The 18,606-nt window shown below is 44.2% G+C and overlaps 1 protein-coding gene across 7 annotated transcripts in view; it reads left to right on the top strand.

Annotated features, from left to right (window-relative positions):
* THRAP3 (thyroid hormone receptor associated protein 3) overlaps window positions 1–18,606 on the top strand; it is a 103,256-nt gene that overhangs the window by 46,536 nt on the left and 38,114 nt on the right. For all 7 annotated transcript variants that reach the window (XM_069756872.1, XM_069756868.1, XM_069756873.1 and 4 more), the window contains one exon: window positions 12,287–12,436. In XM_069756872.1, coding sequence (XP_069612973.1) covers window positions 12,309–12,436 — 128 coding nt within the window. In that variant the 5' untranslated portion in view covers window positions 12,287–12,308. The remainder of the gene's footprint in view (window positions 1–12,286; window positions 12,437–18,606) is intronic.

Below are 18,606 nucleotides of genomic sequence, written 5' to 3' on the forward strand. Positions count from 1 at the left end.
TGCACACGTTGCGGATTAGGCTTAGGAATTTCGGGCACGGATTCTGCCTCTCCTGGCAGAAAACGCACCTGCGGGTTTGTTGCGTTTTTTTGTGCAGTTCCGTAGCGTTTTTTTGTGTGCGTTTTTGCTGTGTTTTTCTTGCGGATTTGCTGCGTTTTTTTACACCTGCGGTTATCTATAATGGAATAGGTACAAAAACGCTGCAGATTCACAAAAAAGAAGTGACATGCTACTACTTTTAAACCGCAGCGTTTCCGCAGCAGATTTTCCGCAAAGTGTGCACAGCATTTTTTTTTTTTCTCATTGATTTACATTGTACTGTAAATCAATTGCGGATCTGCAGCGTTTCTGCACGTCAAAAAACGCTGCGGATCCGCAGAGAATCCGCAACGTGTGCACATAGCCAACGTATCAACCACTGAGGACTCTCAATTCTAAATATTTTTCTATCTCCTGGCTAACACGGTACCAAGATATATATCTTTCCTGTATCAGTTTTCCTTTAACATTGTCCCAGGTTAATTACTGTTGTTTAACAGAGCGTATTAAAGGTCAAGTGAAAACTTTTGTGCTTTGTTTTAGTCTGGGTTAATAAATCACTGTCCTGCTGATTGATGCTGTTAACCCTTTAAGCATCTATCGCAGTGCAGAAACAATGCCAGTTGTAGCTGAATGCTTGGTTTTGCGTTTTAGTTGTATTGTCACTTATCTAACGTGGCACTTATCATCAGAGTTTTTTGGCTATGATCCAGATATCATCTGTCCCTCAGGCTGTTTGTTCCACCCTATGTCCCCAGGTGGGTGCCAATAACTCTAGGGTAAACAGGTGACAAACAAGTTTCAGTCTTTCACCTGCTGTTTTTAAGCTTGCCATGAACTCAAGGGAGCAGTGGCCTTACAAATAGGTATATACCCCAGTGGCTAAGTGAGTGCGTTTGAAGTATTCACTGTTTCACTTAAGCACTACTGATAAATCCCTTCTAGATATCAATCTGTGACTCCTAAATGTGGCATAAAAAATACCAGGAATACTCTTCAGTGTTGTAGAAAGCATGGAAATCTTGGACTTGTAAGTACAACAGAAGTGTAACAACATGTAGAATAATATTAGAAAATGAAGACTGAGGGGAGAGAGAAGCAGTTAGGATATTCCTATGAAGAATAACATCATAGCAGTGCTTTTATTGTAAAGGTTCTGTACCCTAATTAGCATTCGATTTTGCATTTCCATGTGTAATGTCACCAGGGCTTTTCAGTATAGGCCTGCATGTGTGTGTACATGAAGACTGCCACTTCTCTGGTCATTATGACTTGTATTCTGCATTTTTAGATGGTGGTCATCACTCAAGTTTTTCCTTGTGCTTTTCTGCTTGGTTTCCCTCCATTTTTCTTATCTTTACTTGTACTATTTATTGATTTTATGGAAGGAGAAAAAATAGTGTAGTTGTTATTTTAAGCAATTTTTCTGCCATCGCTCTAATACTGATAAACTTTTTTTTTTCTTCTTCTTCTCCTTAGTCTTTTCCAGCTTGTTTTTTTTTTCTTCTTCTATTTCTCAAAGCATATTTCTAAGATATGAAATTTTTTTTTTCTGACCAGTGAGCGGTCCAGACGCTGGCTTCATGGCACTCCTGGACACCCGAGTGCTGACAAACCATTACTTTTGAGATACACCGTAACAAAGTGCTCCAGTGTTTCCTTAAAGTTTAAACTGACATGCAGGAGAGCTGACCGGTCTTTGTTAAAAGGATTATCCACTTTGGATGATCCCTTTTACCATGGCGAGTCAACAGACTTTAAAGGTACCGTCACACACAGCAACTTTCCAACAAGAACGACAACGATCCGTGATGTTGCAGCGTCCTGGATAGCGATCTTGTAGTGTTTGACACGCAGCAGCGATCTGGATCCTGCTGTGCCATCGCTGGTCGGAGCTAGAAGGCCAGAACTTTATTTGGTCGTCAGGTCGGCGTGTAACGTCATGTTTGACAGCAAAAGCAATGATGCCAGCAATGTTTTACATGGAGCTAACAACCAGCGAGAACGATAAGTGAGTCGCCGTTACGTCACTGGATCGCTCCTGCATCGTTCTGGTGTTGCCGTGTTTGACGTCTCTACAGCGACCTAAACAGCGACGCTGCAGCAATCGGCTCGTTGTCTATATCGCTGCAGCGTCGCTGAGTGTGACGGTACCTTAAGGCTAAGCTGATACAAGTGTGTAAAAAATTTTTTTTCTTTATCTGTAATGTCATCTGTAGAGCATATGTTTTTATAAATAAGCAGTTATTAAAATGTGCAAAACCAAATGTTTTCCTGTGAAATGTGATGCTCTACATTTGATCTGAATGGAATCTGAATATGTGAGTCTCATCTGAAATCCAGAAGACTACTGCATTTTTTCTCTTTGATGCAAACATTCAGTATAGAAAACTGTCATCTGAACATCCTTATTGAATAAGATTGGTCTGCATGTGATCAGTTTTTTTTTCTTCACAGACAACACTCAGACTGAAAATACAGGCTTGTGACCGTAGCACAGTGCCAGCAGTCTGACACCATTGTGCTTGTCTTAGTAACTTTTATGTACCTTATATTGATGTTGTTTCACGTCACGGTATATAGTAGGTCACACATCGGGTTTCGGTATACAGAGCCTGCATTATACACCGGAGAGGAGATGACGGTGGCGATGCACAGCCAAGACCTCTCGGCGTGTAAAAAGTGGCCAGTTTTTGATCATTTTTATTCCCTCTTCTCTTCTGACTATTCTAAATTTTTTTTTTTTTTTTTTTTTTAAATAAATCTGCCATTCTATTCAAGTTATATGGACATCTTAGTGCTAATTTCTGAATGCTTTGGGGAGTAAAAGATATAAAATAAGAGCAACAACTGTTCACTTTTAGGGTACGTTCACACAGGACTTTTTTGCTGCGTATTTTGCTGCGTTTTTCAGCTGCTTTTTTACAGTACCAGCAAAGCCTATGAAATTTCAGAAATCTCATGCACACACTTTGGTTTTTTGTTTGATCAGTATTTTGTGCTTTGCTGCGTTTTTTTGACATAGAGCATGTCACTTCTTTCAGCGTTTTTTCTGCGTTTCTTTCACCCATTGACTTGAATGTGTGTTGAAAAAAACACAGCTAAAACGCAGGTATCATTATTTGCTGCGTTTTTGCTGCTGAAAATCCAAAAATATTAGCCTGGAAAAAGAGAGAAAAAAAACACACCAGAAAAACGCACCAAATACACACCAAAAAACGCACCTAAATTAGCATAAAAAAAGGCAGCAAAAATACGCAGCAAAAAGTCCTGTGTGAACGTACCCTAAAGGTACCGTCACACATAACGATATCGTTAACGATATCGTTGCAACGTCACGCTTTTTGTGACGTAGCAACGATCCCGCTAACTATCTCGTTATGTGGGACAGCGACCAACGATCAGGCCCCTGCTGGGAGATCGTTGGTCGTTGGGGAATGATCAGGACCATTTTTTGGTCACTGATCACCCGCTGTCATCGCTGGATCAGCGTGTGTGACGCCGATCCAGCGGTGTGTTCACTTGTAACCAGGGTGAATATCGGGTTACTAATCGCAGGGCCGCACTTAGTAACCCAATATTTACCCTGGTTACCATTGTAAAAGTTTTTTTTTTTTAAAAAAAAACACTACATACTCACATTCTGATGTCTGTCACGTCCCCCGGTGTCCACTGTGTCAGCATCGGCCGTAAAGCATAGCACAGCGGTGGCGTCACCGCTGTGCTCTGCTTTATGGCCGGATTGACAGTCAGTGCAGGGAAACTCGGCAGCAGCGCGTGCATTAGCAGCGCTCTTGCCGAAAGCAGTTTTAACCCTGTGGACGCCGGCGGGGGACGTGACAGACATCAGAATGTGAGTATGTAGTGTTGTATTTTTTTTTTTTTTTTTACTTTTTACAATGGTAACCAGGGTAAATATCGGTTTACTAAGCGCGGCCCTGCACTTAGTAACCCGATGTTTACCCTGGTTACCCGGGTGCTGCAGGGGGACTTCGGCATCGTTGAAGACAGTTTCAACGATGCCGAAGTTGTTCCCCTAATCGTTGGTCGCTGGAGAGCTGTCTGTGTGACAGCTCTCCAGCGACCACACAACGACCTAAACAGCGACGCAGCGATCGGCATCGTTGTCTATATCGCTGCAGCGTCGCTAAATGTGACGGTACCTTTAGACTCAGGCGTTTATCACAGCAGGACCACTACCCCTCCACAGAGATATAGATTTCAGTCCAAGAGATGATACACATTAGATTCCGATACAGATGAAGACTTTATTCTAATGCTATGTGCACACGTCCGGAATTGCTGCGGAAATTTCCGCGGCAAATCCGCAACTGTGCCGCTGGTAAAACGCATGCGGAACTGGCATGCGTTTCCCCGCTAATCACTAGCGTTTTACAAGCGTAATTAGCTTGCAGAATGCTAGCGTTTTCCAAGCGATTTGTAGCATCACTTGGAAAACTGACAGGTTGGTCACACTTGTCAAACAGTGTTTGACAAGTGTGACCAACTTTTTACTATTGATGCTGTCTATGCAGCATCAATAATAAAAAGATCTAATGTTAAAAATAAAAAATATTAAAATTTGTGATATTCTCACCTTCCGGCGTTCGCCTCAGCGTTCCCGCTCCTTACGATGCTCCCGTTCCCAATAAAGCCTCATTGCCGCTACGTTATCACAGGTCATTGCCGCAAAGCATCACTTGGAACGAAAGCATCGGGAGGAAAGGGAACGCTGCGAGGGACGCCGCAAGGTGAGAATATCCCGATTTATTTTAATTCTTTTTTTATTTTTTTTTACAATTATATGGTTCCCAGGGCCTGGTGGAGAGTCTCCTCTCCTCCACCCTGGGTACCAACCGCACATGATCCGCTTACTTCCTGCATGGTGGGCATTGCCACATGCAGAAAGTAAGTGGATCAATGCATTCCTATGTGTGTGGAGACCCCGCGATTCTGCACAAAGAATGAACATGCTGAGTTTTTCTCCGGAATGTGATTTTGCTGCGGAAGAAAATGCAACATGTGCACAAAAATTGCGGATTGCATTCTAATAATAGGATGCTTAATGTATGTGTTTTTTTCTTGCTTTTATCGCGTTTTTTTATAGTGGAAAATCCTAAACGTGTGCACACAGCAAAGAGGATTGGCATTGTTAGGTCCTGGAAACGAGAAACGCCTTAACGTAGCTTCCAGGTACACATGAATTGGCCAATTTATGCGCTAAGCATTCTCAATTTTTCATTTTTGTAATGCAATTAAATTTTCATATTTGCATGCTATGGCGCTACAGAGTGCTGCTTTATTTGTTTGATTATATGGGCATGCAGGTCATAGAAGGTTGGATAAAATGATACCTTGTTATTTGCTATACCATGACTTAAGAAACATGTGGATTTCTCGGCAATATGTAAATAGGGTGTTAAAAACTGGGTGGGATGGAGATCTTCCAGAGCTCATTTTAAGTCTAGGTTTAGATGGGTGTAGATTCTCTCATCCAAGAGCATCTGGCTAATTATTCAAAGGACACTCTGATCAAACAGTGATCAGTGTCTGCATAGTGTGATCCGATTCTCTCAGATGAGCGAATCGGAGCACACTGTGAGGAGATGATGATCAAAAGTACTCCCATCTTCTCCATTGTGTCAGTGCACTGAAATTGGACATGTGTGCGGCCCCATAGACTAACATTGGTCTGATCGCGATCTGATGATTTGTCGAATTTCACTGGAACCAAAAATAGTCGTGTGCTCCTGGCCACAGACTTGGCCATGCTTCTGTATGTAAAATGATCACCTTCCTGCATGTGTGATGTCGGTCTCCGTTTATGAAATCTATGGCCCTCTGCTTCTGCGCATTGGTTTTCCCTTGTTTGGGCACAGGTTTCAATTTCCTTCTGTGTGGCTGGGTAGCGCCTGTGAAAACGGAAATTGAAGCTAGTGCCCATAGAAGGGCAGAATAATGGAGAGTGGTGATATGAGCAACCCCCTTTTTTCTCTGAATTACCTATGATGGACAGATGAGCCAGACAGCCTTCTACATCATGGCACTAACAGAAGGGAGGGAAGTGATCTGTTTATAAGGGGGAAAAGTAGAGTATACAGTGGGGGAAATAAGTACTTGATCTCTTGCTGATTTTGTAAGTTTGCCCACTGACAAAGACATGAACAGTCTCTAATTTTAAAGGGAACCTGTCACCCCGAAAATCGCGGGTGAGGTAAGCCCACCGGCATCAGGGGCTTATCTACAGCATTCTGTAATGCTGTAGATAAGCCCCCGATGTTACCTGAAAGAGGAGAAAAAGACGTTATATTATACTCACCCAGGGGCGGTCCCGCTGCTGGTCAGGTCGGATGGGTGTCTCTGGTCCGCTGCGGCGCCTCCCATCTTCATTCCAAGACGTCCTCTTCTGATCTTCAGCCACGGCTCCGGCGCAGGCGTACTTTGCTCTGCCCTGTTGAGGGCAGACAAAGTACTGCAGTGCGCAGGCGCCGGGCCTCTGACCTTTCCTGCGCCTGCGCACTGCAGTAATATCCTCTGCCCTCAAGAGGGCAGAGCAAAGTACGCCTGCGCCGGAGCCGTGGCTGAAGATCAGAAGAGGACGTCTTGTAATGAAGATGGGAGGCGCCGCAGCGGACCGGAGACACCCATCCGACCTGACCAGCAGCAGGACCGCCCCTAGGTGAGTATAATCTAATGTCTTTTTCTCCTCTTTCAGGTAACATCGGGGGCTTATCTACAGCATTACAGAATGCTGTAGATAAGCCCCTGATGCCGGTGGGCTTACCTCACCCGCGATTTTCCGGGTGACAGGTTCCCTTTAAGGGTAGGTTAATTTTAACATCAAGAGATAGAATATCAAAAATATAATCCAGAAAATCACATTGTATAAATTATATAAATTTATTTGCATTCTGCAGTGAGAATGAAGTATTTCATCCCTCTGACAAACAAAACTTAATACTTGGAGGCAAAACTTGTTGGCGAGCACAGCAGTCAGACTTTTTTTTTGTAGTGATGATGAGATTTGCGCACATGTCAGGAGGGATTTTGGTCCATTCCGCTTTGCAGATCATCTCTAAATCCTTAAGATTTTGAGGCTGTTGCCTGGTAACGCCGAGCTTCATCCCTCTCCGTAAGTTTTCTATGGGATCAAGGTCTGGAGACTGGCTAGGCCACTCCATGCCCTTAATGTGCTTCTTTTTGAACGACGCCTTTGTTGCCTTGGCTGTATGTTTTGGGTCATTGTCTTGCTGGAAGACCCAGCCATGACCCATTTTTAATGTCCTGGCGGAGGGAAGGAGGTTGTCACTCAGGATTTCACGGTACATGGCTTCATCCATTCTCCCATTGATTCGGTGAAGTAGTCCTGTGCTCTTAGCAGAGAAACACCGCCAAAACATAATGTTTCCACCTCCATGCGGGACAGTGGGGATGGTGTTCTTTGGGTCATAGGCAGCATTTCTCTTCCTCCAAGAACGTTGTTAAAGGGAATCGGTCACCTACTTTTTCGTATATAAGCTTCGGCCACCGCCATTAGGGGCTTATCTACAGCATTCTGTAATGCTGTAGATAAGCCCCCGATGTAACCTGAAAGCTAAGAAAAAAAAGTTAGATTATACTCTTCTGGGGGAGCGGTCCGGTCCAATGGGCGTCGCAGTCCGGCGCCTCCTATCTTCATGCGATGACGTCCTCTTTCTTGCTTCCTGTCGCAGCTCCTGTGCAGGCGTACTTTGTCTGCCCTGTTAAGGGCAGAGCAAAGTACTGCAGTGCGCAGGCGCTGGACCTCTCTGACCTTTCCCGGCGCCTGCGCATTGCAGTACTTTGCTCTGCCCTCAACAGGGCAGACAAAGTACGCCCGCACCGGAGCCGCAGCAGGAGGCAAGAAAGAGGACGTCATTTGCATAAAGATGGGAGGACTCGGACCGTGATGCCCATCGGAACGCATCGCACTGGACCGCCCCGGGTGTGTGTAATCTAACTTGTTTTTCTTATCTTTCAGGATACATGGGGGAAGGGCGGTGGCTTATCTACAGCATTAGAGAATGCTGTAGATAAGCCCTAATGGCGGTGGCTGAAGCTTATATACGAAAAAGTTGGTGACAGATTCCCTTTAATGTCAAAGACCTCAATTTTTGTCTCATCTTACCACAGCACCTTCTCCCAATCACTCACCGAATCATCCAAGTGTTCATTAGCAAACTTCAGACAGGCCTGCACATGTGCCTTCTTGAGCAGGGGGATCTTGCGGACACTGCAGGATTTTAAACCTTTATGGCATAATGTGTTACCAATGGTTTTCTTGGTGACTGTGGTCCCAGCTGCCTTGAGATCATTAACAAGTTCCCCCCGTGTAGTTTTAGGCTGATCTCTCACCTACCTCATGATCAAGGATACCCCAAGAGGTGAGATTTTGCATGGTGCTCCAGATAGATGTCGATTGACAGTCATTTTGTATTTCTTCCGTTTTCTTACTCTTGCACCAACAGTTGTCTCACCCCCAGCGTCTTACTTATGGTTTTGTAGACCATTCCAGCTTCGTGCAAGTCTATGATCTTGTCCCTGACATTCTTATAAAGCTCTTTGGTCTTGCCCATGTTGTAGATGTCAGAGTCTGACTGATTGAGTCTGTGGACAGGAGTCTTTTTATAACAGGTGACTATGTAAGACAGCTGTCTTTAATGCAGGTTAGGACTGTATAACTGGTCTGTAGGAGCCAGAACTCTTAATGGTTGGCAGGGGATCAAATACTTATTTCTCACTGCAAAATGCAAATTTATGTAATTTATAAAATATGATTTTCTGGATTTTATTTTTGATATTCTGTCAATGATTAAATTAATCTACCCTTAAAATTATAGACTGTTTGTCTTTGTCAGTGGGCAAACTTACAAAATCAGCAAGGGATCAAATACGGTACTTATTTCCCCCACTGTAAATCTCAAAACCCAGAGAAGGGTTCTAAAACAAGAACATTGCTGCAGATTTGAGCAGTAAAGTATACTAAGGTGAATTATTGTACATTTCATACCCATAAAGGATTCTAATACAATATTAAAAATAGTTTTTCTAAGCTGTACAACTCTTTAATATATTTTACAAGAGTTGTCCCTTACTGTGATGCCCTTTCACTATAGACAAAGTTTTAGAGATTTAGGCAATGTGCACACATTGCGGTTTTCACCGGTTCCGCGGCGATTTTGATGCTGCGGGTCCGCAGCAGTTTCCATTGCGTTTACAGTAAACATGTAAACCAATGGGAAACTGCAATCCGCTGTGCACATGCTGCGGGAAAAAACGTGCAGAAACGCAGCGGTTTACAACCCGCAGCATGTCACTTCTTTGTGCAGAATCGCAGCGATTCTGCACACATTGAAATGCATTGATCCACTTACTTCCCGCATGGGGCTATGCCCACCAAGCGGGAAGTAAGCAGATAATGGGCGGTTGCTACCCGGGGTGGAGGAGAGAAGACTCTCCTCCAGGCCCCGGGAACCATATTTGTGGTAAAAAAAAATAATGATATACTCGCCTCTCAGCGCTGCACGCGGCCGTCCGGTCTCAGGTTTTCTATGTGAGCAGGACCTGCGGTGACGTCGCGGTCACATGACCATGACGTCACGAAGGTCCTTCTCACACAGCATCTTTGGAACCAGACCGCCACCTGCAGCACCGAGGAGATCGGGACCTCAGAGGGTGAGTATAACCATTTTTTTTTATTTTTTTTTATTTTTTTTTATTTTTTTTAACATTACTATTGATGCTGCATATGTAGCATCAATAGTAAAACCAGTGCAGGAGTAAAACCCGCAGCGGAAACCGCAAGACAAAACGTGATAAATCTGCAGGGATAACCGCAGCGGTTTTGCCCTGCAGATTTATCAAATCCGCTGCGGGAGAACCCGCAGGGACCTGAACCTACGTGTTCACATAGCCTTATTGGAGCAGTGCTTTTTTCAGCTTCATTATGTAGCCATTAACCAGCAGTAGAAATACAACAGAAAAGGAGAGTGGCAGCTAAGCAATCATCTACTTTACTAGCTCACAGATCACAACCTGTTTTGGAGTACCGTAAATTGTGCTTTTGCACCGCTCGAGGCGTGTCTTGGTAAATACCGTATTTGTGTTCCCTATGAACTAACAATCCTAGGGAATCTTTGAGGTTTCCACTCTATACTTTAGGTGGTTTATGTTAAACTTAAAGCGCTTTCTGGTTTGATCTGAGAACTGCCTACGCCTTGCCTAGTCGCACATATCAAACTACGTTGGGATCATTGTAATGACCTCTGTGAAAGTTCATTCTCTGCCTTGACTACTAGATCTGTTTTGGTACAGCTGTGCTCCTATAATAACTTGCATGGTAAGGAACCCAGGATTAGTAGAGATTAGTTGTTAAACAGGTGATAGTTTGTAAATATTTCATGAAACCCTGGTTGTAAAATGGTCTCCTGTAAGGAAGGTGTAACTTGACTAGGGTCAGCTGTTAATTGTTTAGCAGCAAATTAATCCACTTGTCAAGTGACAGGAGTATTACTGCTGGGCTCTGTTCACATCTGCGTTGAAGGCTGCACACAGCACTTTTTCCATTCAAAATGCTGGCCACCTGAGTGTAACTTGGCCAATCTAATAAGTCAATGAGATGTGTCAGGCACCACAGGTGATGATTCTTAAGGTGTTACGTGAGCAGAGCCTAGGCTCACGTAGATAAATCCGCATTGGAAAACCGCTGCAGTTTTTACTGCGGTTTTATTGCGGATTCTACTGCGAATTCCGCTGCGGTTTTACATCTGCAGTTTTCTATTGGAGCAGGTGTAAAACCGCTGCAGATTCTGCACAAAGAATTGACATGCTGCGGAAAATAATCCGCTGCGTTTCCGCGCGGCTTTTTTCCGCAGCATGGGCACAGCGTTTTTGGTTTCCCATAGGTTTACATTGTACTGTAAACTCATGGGAAACTGCTGCAGCAAAATCCGCATCGCGTGCACATACCCTAATAGTACTCTGGCTAGCCCCAGCTGAGGCTCTTGGGAGCTTTGACTTGGGGGTGAGTAAAGGTACCTTCACACTAAGCGACGCTGCAGCGATACCGACAACGATGTCGATCGCTGCAGCGTCGCTGTTTGGTCGCTGGAGAGCTGTCACACAGACAGCTCTCCAGCGACCAACGATGCTGGTAACAAGGGTAAACATCGGGTTACTAAGCGCAGGGCCGCGCTTAGTAACCCGATGTTTACCCTGGTTACCATAGTAAAAGTTAAAAAAACAAACACTACATACTTACCTTCTGCTGTCTGTCCCCGGCGCTCTGCTTTCCTGCACTGACTGTGAGCACAGCGGCCGGAAAGCACAGCGGTGACGTCACCGCTCTGCTTTCCGGCTGGCCGACGCTGACACAGGATGCAGGAGGAGTGTAGAGAAGCAGAGCGCCGGGGACAGACAGCAGAAGGTAAATATGTAGTGTTTGTTTTTTTTACTTTTACGCTGGTAATCAGGGTAAACATCGGGTTACTAAGCGCGGCCCTTCGCTTAGTAACCCGATGTTTACCCTGGTTACCAGTGAAGACATCGCTGAATCGGCGTCACACACGCCGATTCAGCGATGTCTGCAGGGGGTCCAGCGACAAAATAAAGTTCTGGACTTTCTGCAGCGACCAACGACATCACAGCAGGGGCCTGATCGCTGCTGCGTGTCAAACACAACGATATCGCTAGCCAGGATGCTGCAACGTCACGGATCGCTAGCGATATCGTTGTGAAGTTGTTTAGTGTGAAGGTACCTTAACTGATCGGCTTGGGTCATGAAAAATATGGTTGTCTCCATAATTTTATAGCGTATGGTAAAGTATGAGTCAAGAATACGCACTCCTGTAAAAAACCATATTCTGACTTTATGTAGGCATGTTTCCTAAAATGAACTGGTTGTGTTACGGGTTTGTGCCTGTGTGGCTACGCTGCACATAATTGTACTTTGACCCGAATCACTGAATGCAGTGTGCTCCAAAGTCCTTGCAGTGGCCATCCAAAAGGATATGGGCACATGTACAATCATTCTGGAACTTTAAACCTGGTATAGCTGGCATAGGAGACTGTGTGGCTTGGGTTCAGATTTATATGGCACTTAGATACTGCATAAAAGTAAACTTTTTTCCCCCAGAACATCAAGTTTTATGTATATTTTAATCTGGATATAAAATTGAGAACTCAAATTATGTTACTGATTTATTAACTATGCTTTTCCAACTCTGTTTAGATTGCAGGGACTGATTTGAAAGATGTCCAAAAACAAGTCAAAGTCCAGATCGGGGTCATCTCGCTCTATTTCTCGCTCAAGATCTCGCTCATTTTCCAAGTCTAGGTCCCGCTCGAGGTCACTCTCACACTCTCGCAAGCGAAGGCACAGGTAAATGTTTTGCCAAACTATACATCTTGTGTGTTTGCAAGTTTACTGTTTACCACAATCTTTCAACCCCTAATTATTGACCTCAGTTTGACACTTATAATGTACACTGCTCAAAAAAATAAAGGGAACACTCAAATAACACATCTGAATGAAATATTCTACATAGTAACATAGTTAGTAAGGCCGAAAAAAGACATTTGTCCATCCAGTTCAGCCTATATTCCATCATAATAAATCCCCAGATCTACGTCCTTCTACAGAACCTAATAATTGTATGATACAATATTGTTCTGCTCCAGGAAGACATCCAGGCCTCTCTTGAACTGAGTTCGCCATCACCACCTCCTCAGGCAAGCAATTCCAGATTCTCACTGCCCTAACAGTAAAGAATCCTCTTCTATGTTGGTGGAAAAACCTTCTCTCCTCCAGACGCAAAGAATGCCCCCTTGTGCCCGTCACCTTCCTTGGTATAAACAGATCCTCAGCGAGATATTTGTATTGTCCCCTTATATACTTATACATGGTTATTAGATCGCCCCTCAGTCGTCTTTTTTCTAGACTAAATAATCCTAATTTCGCTAATCTGGGTATTGTAATTCTCCCATCCCCTTTATTAATTTTGTTGCCCTCCTTTGTACTCTCTCTAGTTCCATTATATCCTTCCTGAGCACCGGTGCCCAAAACTGGACACAGTACTCCATGTGCGGTCTAACTAGGGATTTGTACAGAGGCAGTATAATGCTCTCATCATGTGTATCCAGACCTCTTTTAGTGCACCCCATGATCCTGTTTGCCTTGGCAGCTGCTGCCTGGCACTGGCTGCTCCAGGTAAGTTTATCATTAACTAGGATCCCCAAGTCCTCTCCCTGTCAGATTTACCCAGTGGTTTCCCGTTCAGTGTGTAATGGTGATATTGATTCCTTCTTCCCATGTGTATAACCTTACATTTATCATTGTTAACCCCTTCATGACCCAGCCTATTTTGACCTTAAAGACCTTGCCGTTTTTTGCAATTCTGACCAGTGTCCCTTTATGAGGTAATAACTCAGGAACGCTTCAACGGATCCTAGCGGTTCTGAGATTGTTTTTTCGTGACATATTGGGCTTCATGTTAGTGGTAAATTTAGGTCAATAAATTCTGCGTTTATTTGTGATAAAAACGGAAATTTGGCGAAAATTTTGAAAATTTCGCAATTTTCACATTTTGAATTTTTATTCTGTTAAACCAGAGAGATATGTGACACAAAATAGTTAATAAATAACATTTCCCACATGTATACTTTACATCAGCACAATTTTGGAAACAAAATTTTTTTTTGCTAGGAAGTTATAAGGGTTAAAATTTGACCAGCGATTTCTCATTTTTACAACAAAATTTACAAAACCATTTTTTTAGGGACCACCTCACATTTGAAGTCAGTTTGAGGGGTCTATATGGCTGAAAATACCCAAAAGTGACACCATTCTAAAAACTGCACCCCTCAAGGTACTCAAAACCACATTCAAGAAGTTTATTAACCCTTCAGGTGCTTCACAGCAGCAGAAGCAACATGGAAGGAAAAAATGAACATTTAACTTTTTAGTCACAAAAATTATCTTTTAGCAACAATTTTTTTATTTTCCCAATGGTAAAAGGAGAAACTGAACCACGAAAGTTGTTTTCCAATTTGTCCTGAGTACGCTGATACCTCATATGTGGGGGTAAACCACTGTTTAGGCGCACGGCAGGGCTCGGAAGGGAAGGCACGCCATTTGGCTTTTTAAATGGAAAATTAGCTCCAATCATTAGCGGACACCATGTCACGTTTGGAGAGCCCCTGTGTGCCTAAACATTGGAGATCCCCCAGAAATGACCCCATTTTGGAAACTAGACCCCCAAAGGAACTAATCTAGATGTGTGGTGAGGACTTTCAACCCCCAAGTGCTTCACAGAAGTTTATAATGCAGAGCTGTGAAAATAATAAATACGTTTTCTTTCCTCAAAAATAATTATTTAGCCCAGAATTTTTTAATTTTCCCAAGGGTAACAGGAGAAATTTGACCCCAATATTTGTTGTCCAGTTTCTCCTGAGTACGGTGATACCCCATATGTGGGGGTAAACTACTGTTTGGGCACATGCCGGGGCTCGGAATTGAAGTAGTGACATTTTGAAATGCAGACTTTGATGGAATGCTCTGCGGGCGTCACGTTGCGTTTGCAGAGCCCCTGATGTGGCTAAACAGTAGAAACCCCCCACAAGTGACCCCATTTTAGAAACTAGACCCCGAAAGGAACTTATCTAGATGTGTGGTGAGCACTTTGAACCCCCAAGTGCTTCATAGAAGTTTATAATGCAGAACCGTGAAAATAATAAATACGTTTTCTTTCCTCAAAAATAATTATTTAGCCCAGAATTTTTTTATTTTCCCAAGGGTTACAGGAGAAATTGGACCCCAAAAGTTGTTGTCCAGTTTCTCCTGAGTACGCTGATACCACATGTGTGGGGGTAAACCACTGTTTGGGCACACGTCGGGGCTCAGAAGGGAAGTAGTGACTTTTGAAATGCAGAATTTGATGGAATGGTCTGCGGGCGTCACGTTGCGTTTGCAGAGCCCCTGGTGTTCCTAAACAGTAGAAACCCCCCACAAGTGACCCCATTTTAGAAACTAGACCCCCCAAGGAACTTATCGAGATATGTGGTGAGCACTTTGAACCCCCAAGTGCTTCACAGACGTTTACAACGCCGAGCCGTGAAAATAAAAAATCATTTTTCTTTCCTCAAAAATGATGTTTTAGCAAGCATTTTTTTATTTTCACAAGGGTAACAGGATAAATTGGACCCCAGTAATTGTTGCGCAGTTTATCCTGAGTATGCTGGTACCCCATATGTGGGGGTAAACCACTGTTTGGGCACACGTCGCGGCTCGGAATTGAGGGAGCACCATTTGACTTTTTGAATACGAGATTGGCTGGAATCAATGGTGGCGCCATGTTGCGTTTGGAGACCCCTGATGTGCCTAAACAGTGGAAACCCCTCAATTCTACCTCCAACACTAACCCCAACACACCCCTAACTCTAACCCCAACTGTAGCCATAACCCTAATCACAACCCTAATTCCAACCCTAACCCTAAGGCTATGTGCCCACGTTGCGGATTCGTGTGAGATTTTTCAGCATCATTTTTGAAAAATCCGCGGGTAAAAGGCACTGCGTTTTACCGGCCGATTTCCAGTGTTTTTTGTGCGGATTTCACCTGCGGATTCCTATTGAGGAACAGGTGTAAAACGCTGCGGAATCCGCACAAAGAATTGACATGCTGCGGAAAATACAACACAGCGTTTCAGCGCGGTATTTTCCGCACCATGGGCACAGCGGGTTTGGTTTTCCATATGTTTACATGGTACTGTAAACCTGATGGAACACTGCTGCGAATCCGCAGCGGCAAATCCGCAGTGTGGGCACATAGCCTAATTCTAAAGGTATGTGCACACGCTGCGGAAAACACTGCGGATCCACAGCAGTTTCCCATGAGTTTACAGTTCAATGCAAACCCATGGGAAACAAAAATCGCTGTACACATGCTGCGGAAAAACTGCACGGAAACGCAGCGGTTTACATTCCGCAGCATGTCACTTCTTTGTGCGGATTCCGCAGCGGTTTTACAACTGCTCCAATAGAAAATCGCAGTTGTAAAACCGCAGTGAAATGCGCAGAAAAAACGCGGTAAATCCGCAGCGGTTTAGCACTGCGGATTTATCAAATCCGCAGCGGAAAAATCCGCAGAGGACCAGAATACGTGTGCACATACCGAAACCCTACCCCTACCCCTAACCCTACCCCTAACCCTATTCTAACATTAGTGGAAGAAAAAATAAAAAATTCTTTATTTTTTTATTGTCCCTACGTAAGGGGGGGGGGGGGTCATTTATTATTTTTTTATTTTGATCACTGAGATAGATTATATCTCAGTGATCAAAATGCACTTTGGAACGAATCTGCCGGCCGGCAGATTCGGCGGGCGCACTGCGCATGCGCCCGCCATTTTGGAAGATGGCGGCGCCCAGGGAGAAGACGGACGGACCCCGGCAGGATCGGTAAGTATGATGGGGTGGGGGGGAGCACGGGGTCATGGGTCGGGAAGGGGTTAAACCTCATCTGCCACCTTTCAGCCCAAGTTTCCAACTTATCCAGATCTCATTGAATACTTTGTTCTGCACAAAGATGAATGTGTTGACAATAAAATCACACAAAAATCATCAAGGAAGCTCAAATTTATTAACCAATGGAGGCCTGGATTTGGAACGATACTCAAAATCAAAGTGGAAAAATCAAATTACAGGCTGATACAACTTCAGTGGAAATGCGTCAAAACAAGGAAATGATGCTCAGTAGTGTGTGTGTGTGTGGCCTCCACGGACCTGTGTGACCTCCATACAATGCCTGGGCATGTTCCTGATGACGCGGCGGATGGTCTCCTGAGGGATTTCCTCCCAGTCCTGGACTAAAGCAGTGCTCCTCCTGTTCCTCCTTGCACAAAAAGGCTGAGGTAGCGGTCCTGCTGCTGAGCTGTTGCCCTCCTTCAGGCCCCACCACGTCTTCTGGTGTACTGGCCTGTCTCCTGGTAGCACCTCCAGCCTCTGGACACTATGCTGACAGACACAGCAAACCTTCTTGCCACAGCTCGCATTGATGTGCCATCCTGGATGAGCTGCACTACCTGAGCTACTTGTGTGGGTTGTAGAGTCCGTCTCATGCTATCACGAGTGTGAAAGCACAACCCCCCCCCCCCCAAAAAAAAAAAAAAAAGATTGCGTAAGCTTCTTAACCAGCAGAGGGAAAGCCGATGGCTTAAGGCTGATGTTTAATATTCTGGTAAGGAGCCAATAGCCATAAAGGTTCCCAGGCTATTCGTATCAGCTCATAGATGTTTGCTTAGCCTTTACTGGCTAGTTTACAGAGGAACCCCAGAAAAAATTTGCATGGGGTCCCCCTATAAAATCGAACCAGTCTAGGCAGACAGCTGCGGGCTTATATTAACAGCCTGGGAAAAGGCCATGTACATTGGCACCCCCAGGCTAAAAACATCAGCTCTCAGCCGCCCCAGAAATGGCACATCTTATAGGTGGCAAGTGGAGTAATATTTGTGGGGTTGATGTCACCTTTGTATTGACAGGTGACATCAAGCCTACGGCTTCGTAATGGAGAGGTGTCTATAAGACACCTATCCATTACTAATCTTATAGTTGTATGGCAATAAACACAGCCAGAATAAAATCCTTTATTAATCTTAATTAACCATACTTGCTGCATAAAGAAATAAGAGGAAAAAGGTCAGCTCACCCCTTAGATGTCCAGGAACCAGAGCACGGAGAGTCTGTGGTGCAGCAGGATTAGTAATCGAAAGAGGAGATAGTTCAGCTCTTTGTTCCTTTAAAATCCAACATTTATTGAAGCTATACTCCAAAATCCAGCATCATGTCATGCAGGATAAGTGTCATCAGCTACCCCAGGGATTCATAAGCAGACGCATTTCGAACTAAGTGGCTCCTATTCATTCAAGTATGGCTTCAATAAATGAAGGGGTTAACCCCTTCACGACATGCACCGTACTAGTAAGGCGCATGTCGTGTGTACTCCTTTGACTTCGGCGCTGAGCCCACATCAAAGTCGCGACATGTCAGCTGTTTTGTACAGCTGACATGTGCGCGCAATAGTGACAGGTGGAATCGCGATCCACCCGCCGCTATTAACTAGTTAAATGCCATGGGGTAATGACAGGGCTGTGAAATGCTGACAGCGGCATTTAACTACCGCTTCCGGCCATCGGGCTGGAAATGCGAGCATCGCCGACCCCTCCCCCCCCCAATGTCATGTGATCTGGAGTCAGCGATGCGTCGGCATAACAAAAAAAAAGTTTTACAAAATATTAAAAAAAATAAAAAAATATAAAAGTTTAAATCGCCTCCCCTTTTGCCCCATCCAAATAAAACAATCAAAAAAATCGAACATACACATATTTGGTATTGCCACGTTCAGAATCGCCTGATCTATCAATTAAAAAAAAAAAAGGATTAACCTGATCCCTAAAAGGCATAGCGAGAAAAAATTCAAAACGCCAGAATTACGTTTTTTTGGTCGCTGCGACATTGCATTAAAATGCAATAACGGGCGATAAAAAGAATGTATCTG

Source organism: Ranitomeya imitator, chromosome 3 (genome assembly GCF_032444005.1).
Source record: "Ranitomeya imitator isolate aRanImi1 chromosome 3, aRanImi1.pri, whole genome shotgun sequence".
In the NCBI taxonomy this organism is placed as follows: domain Eukaryota; kingdom Metazoa; phylum Chordata; class Amphibia; order Anura; family Dendrobatidae; genus Ranitomeya; species Ranitomeya imitator.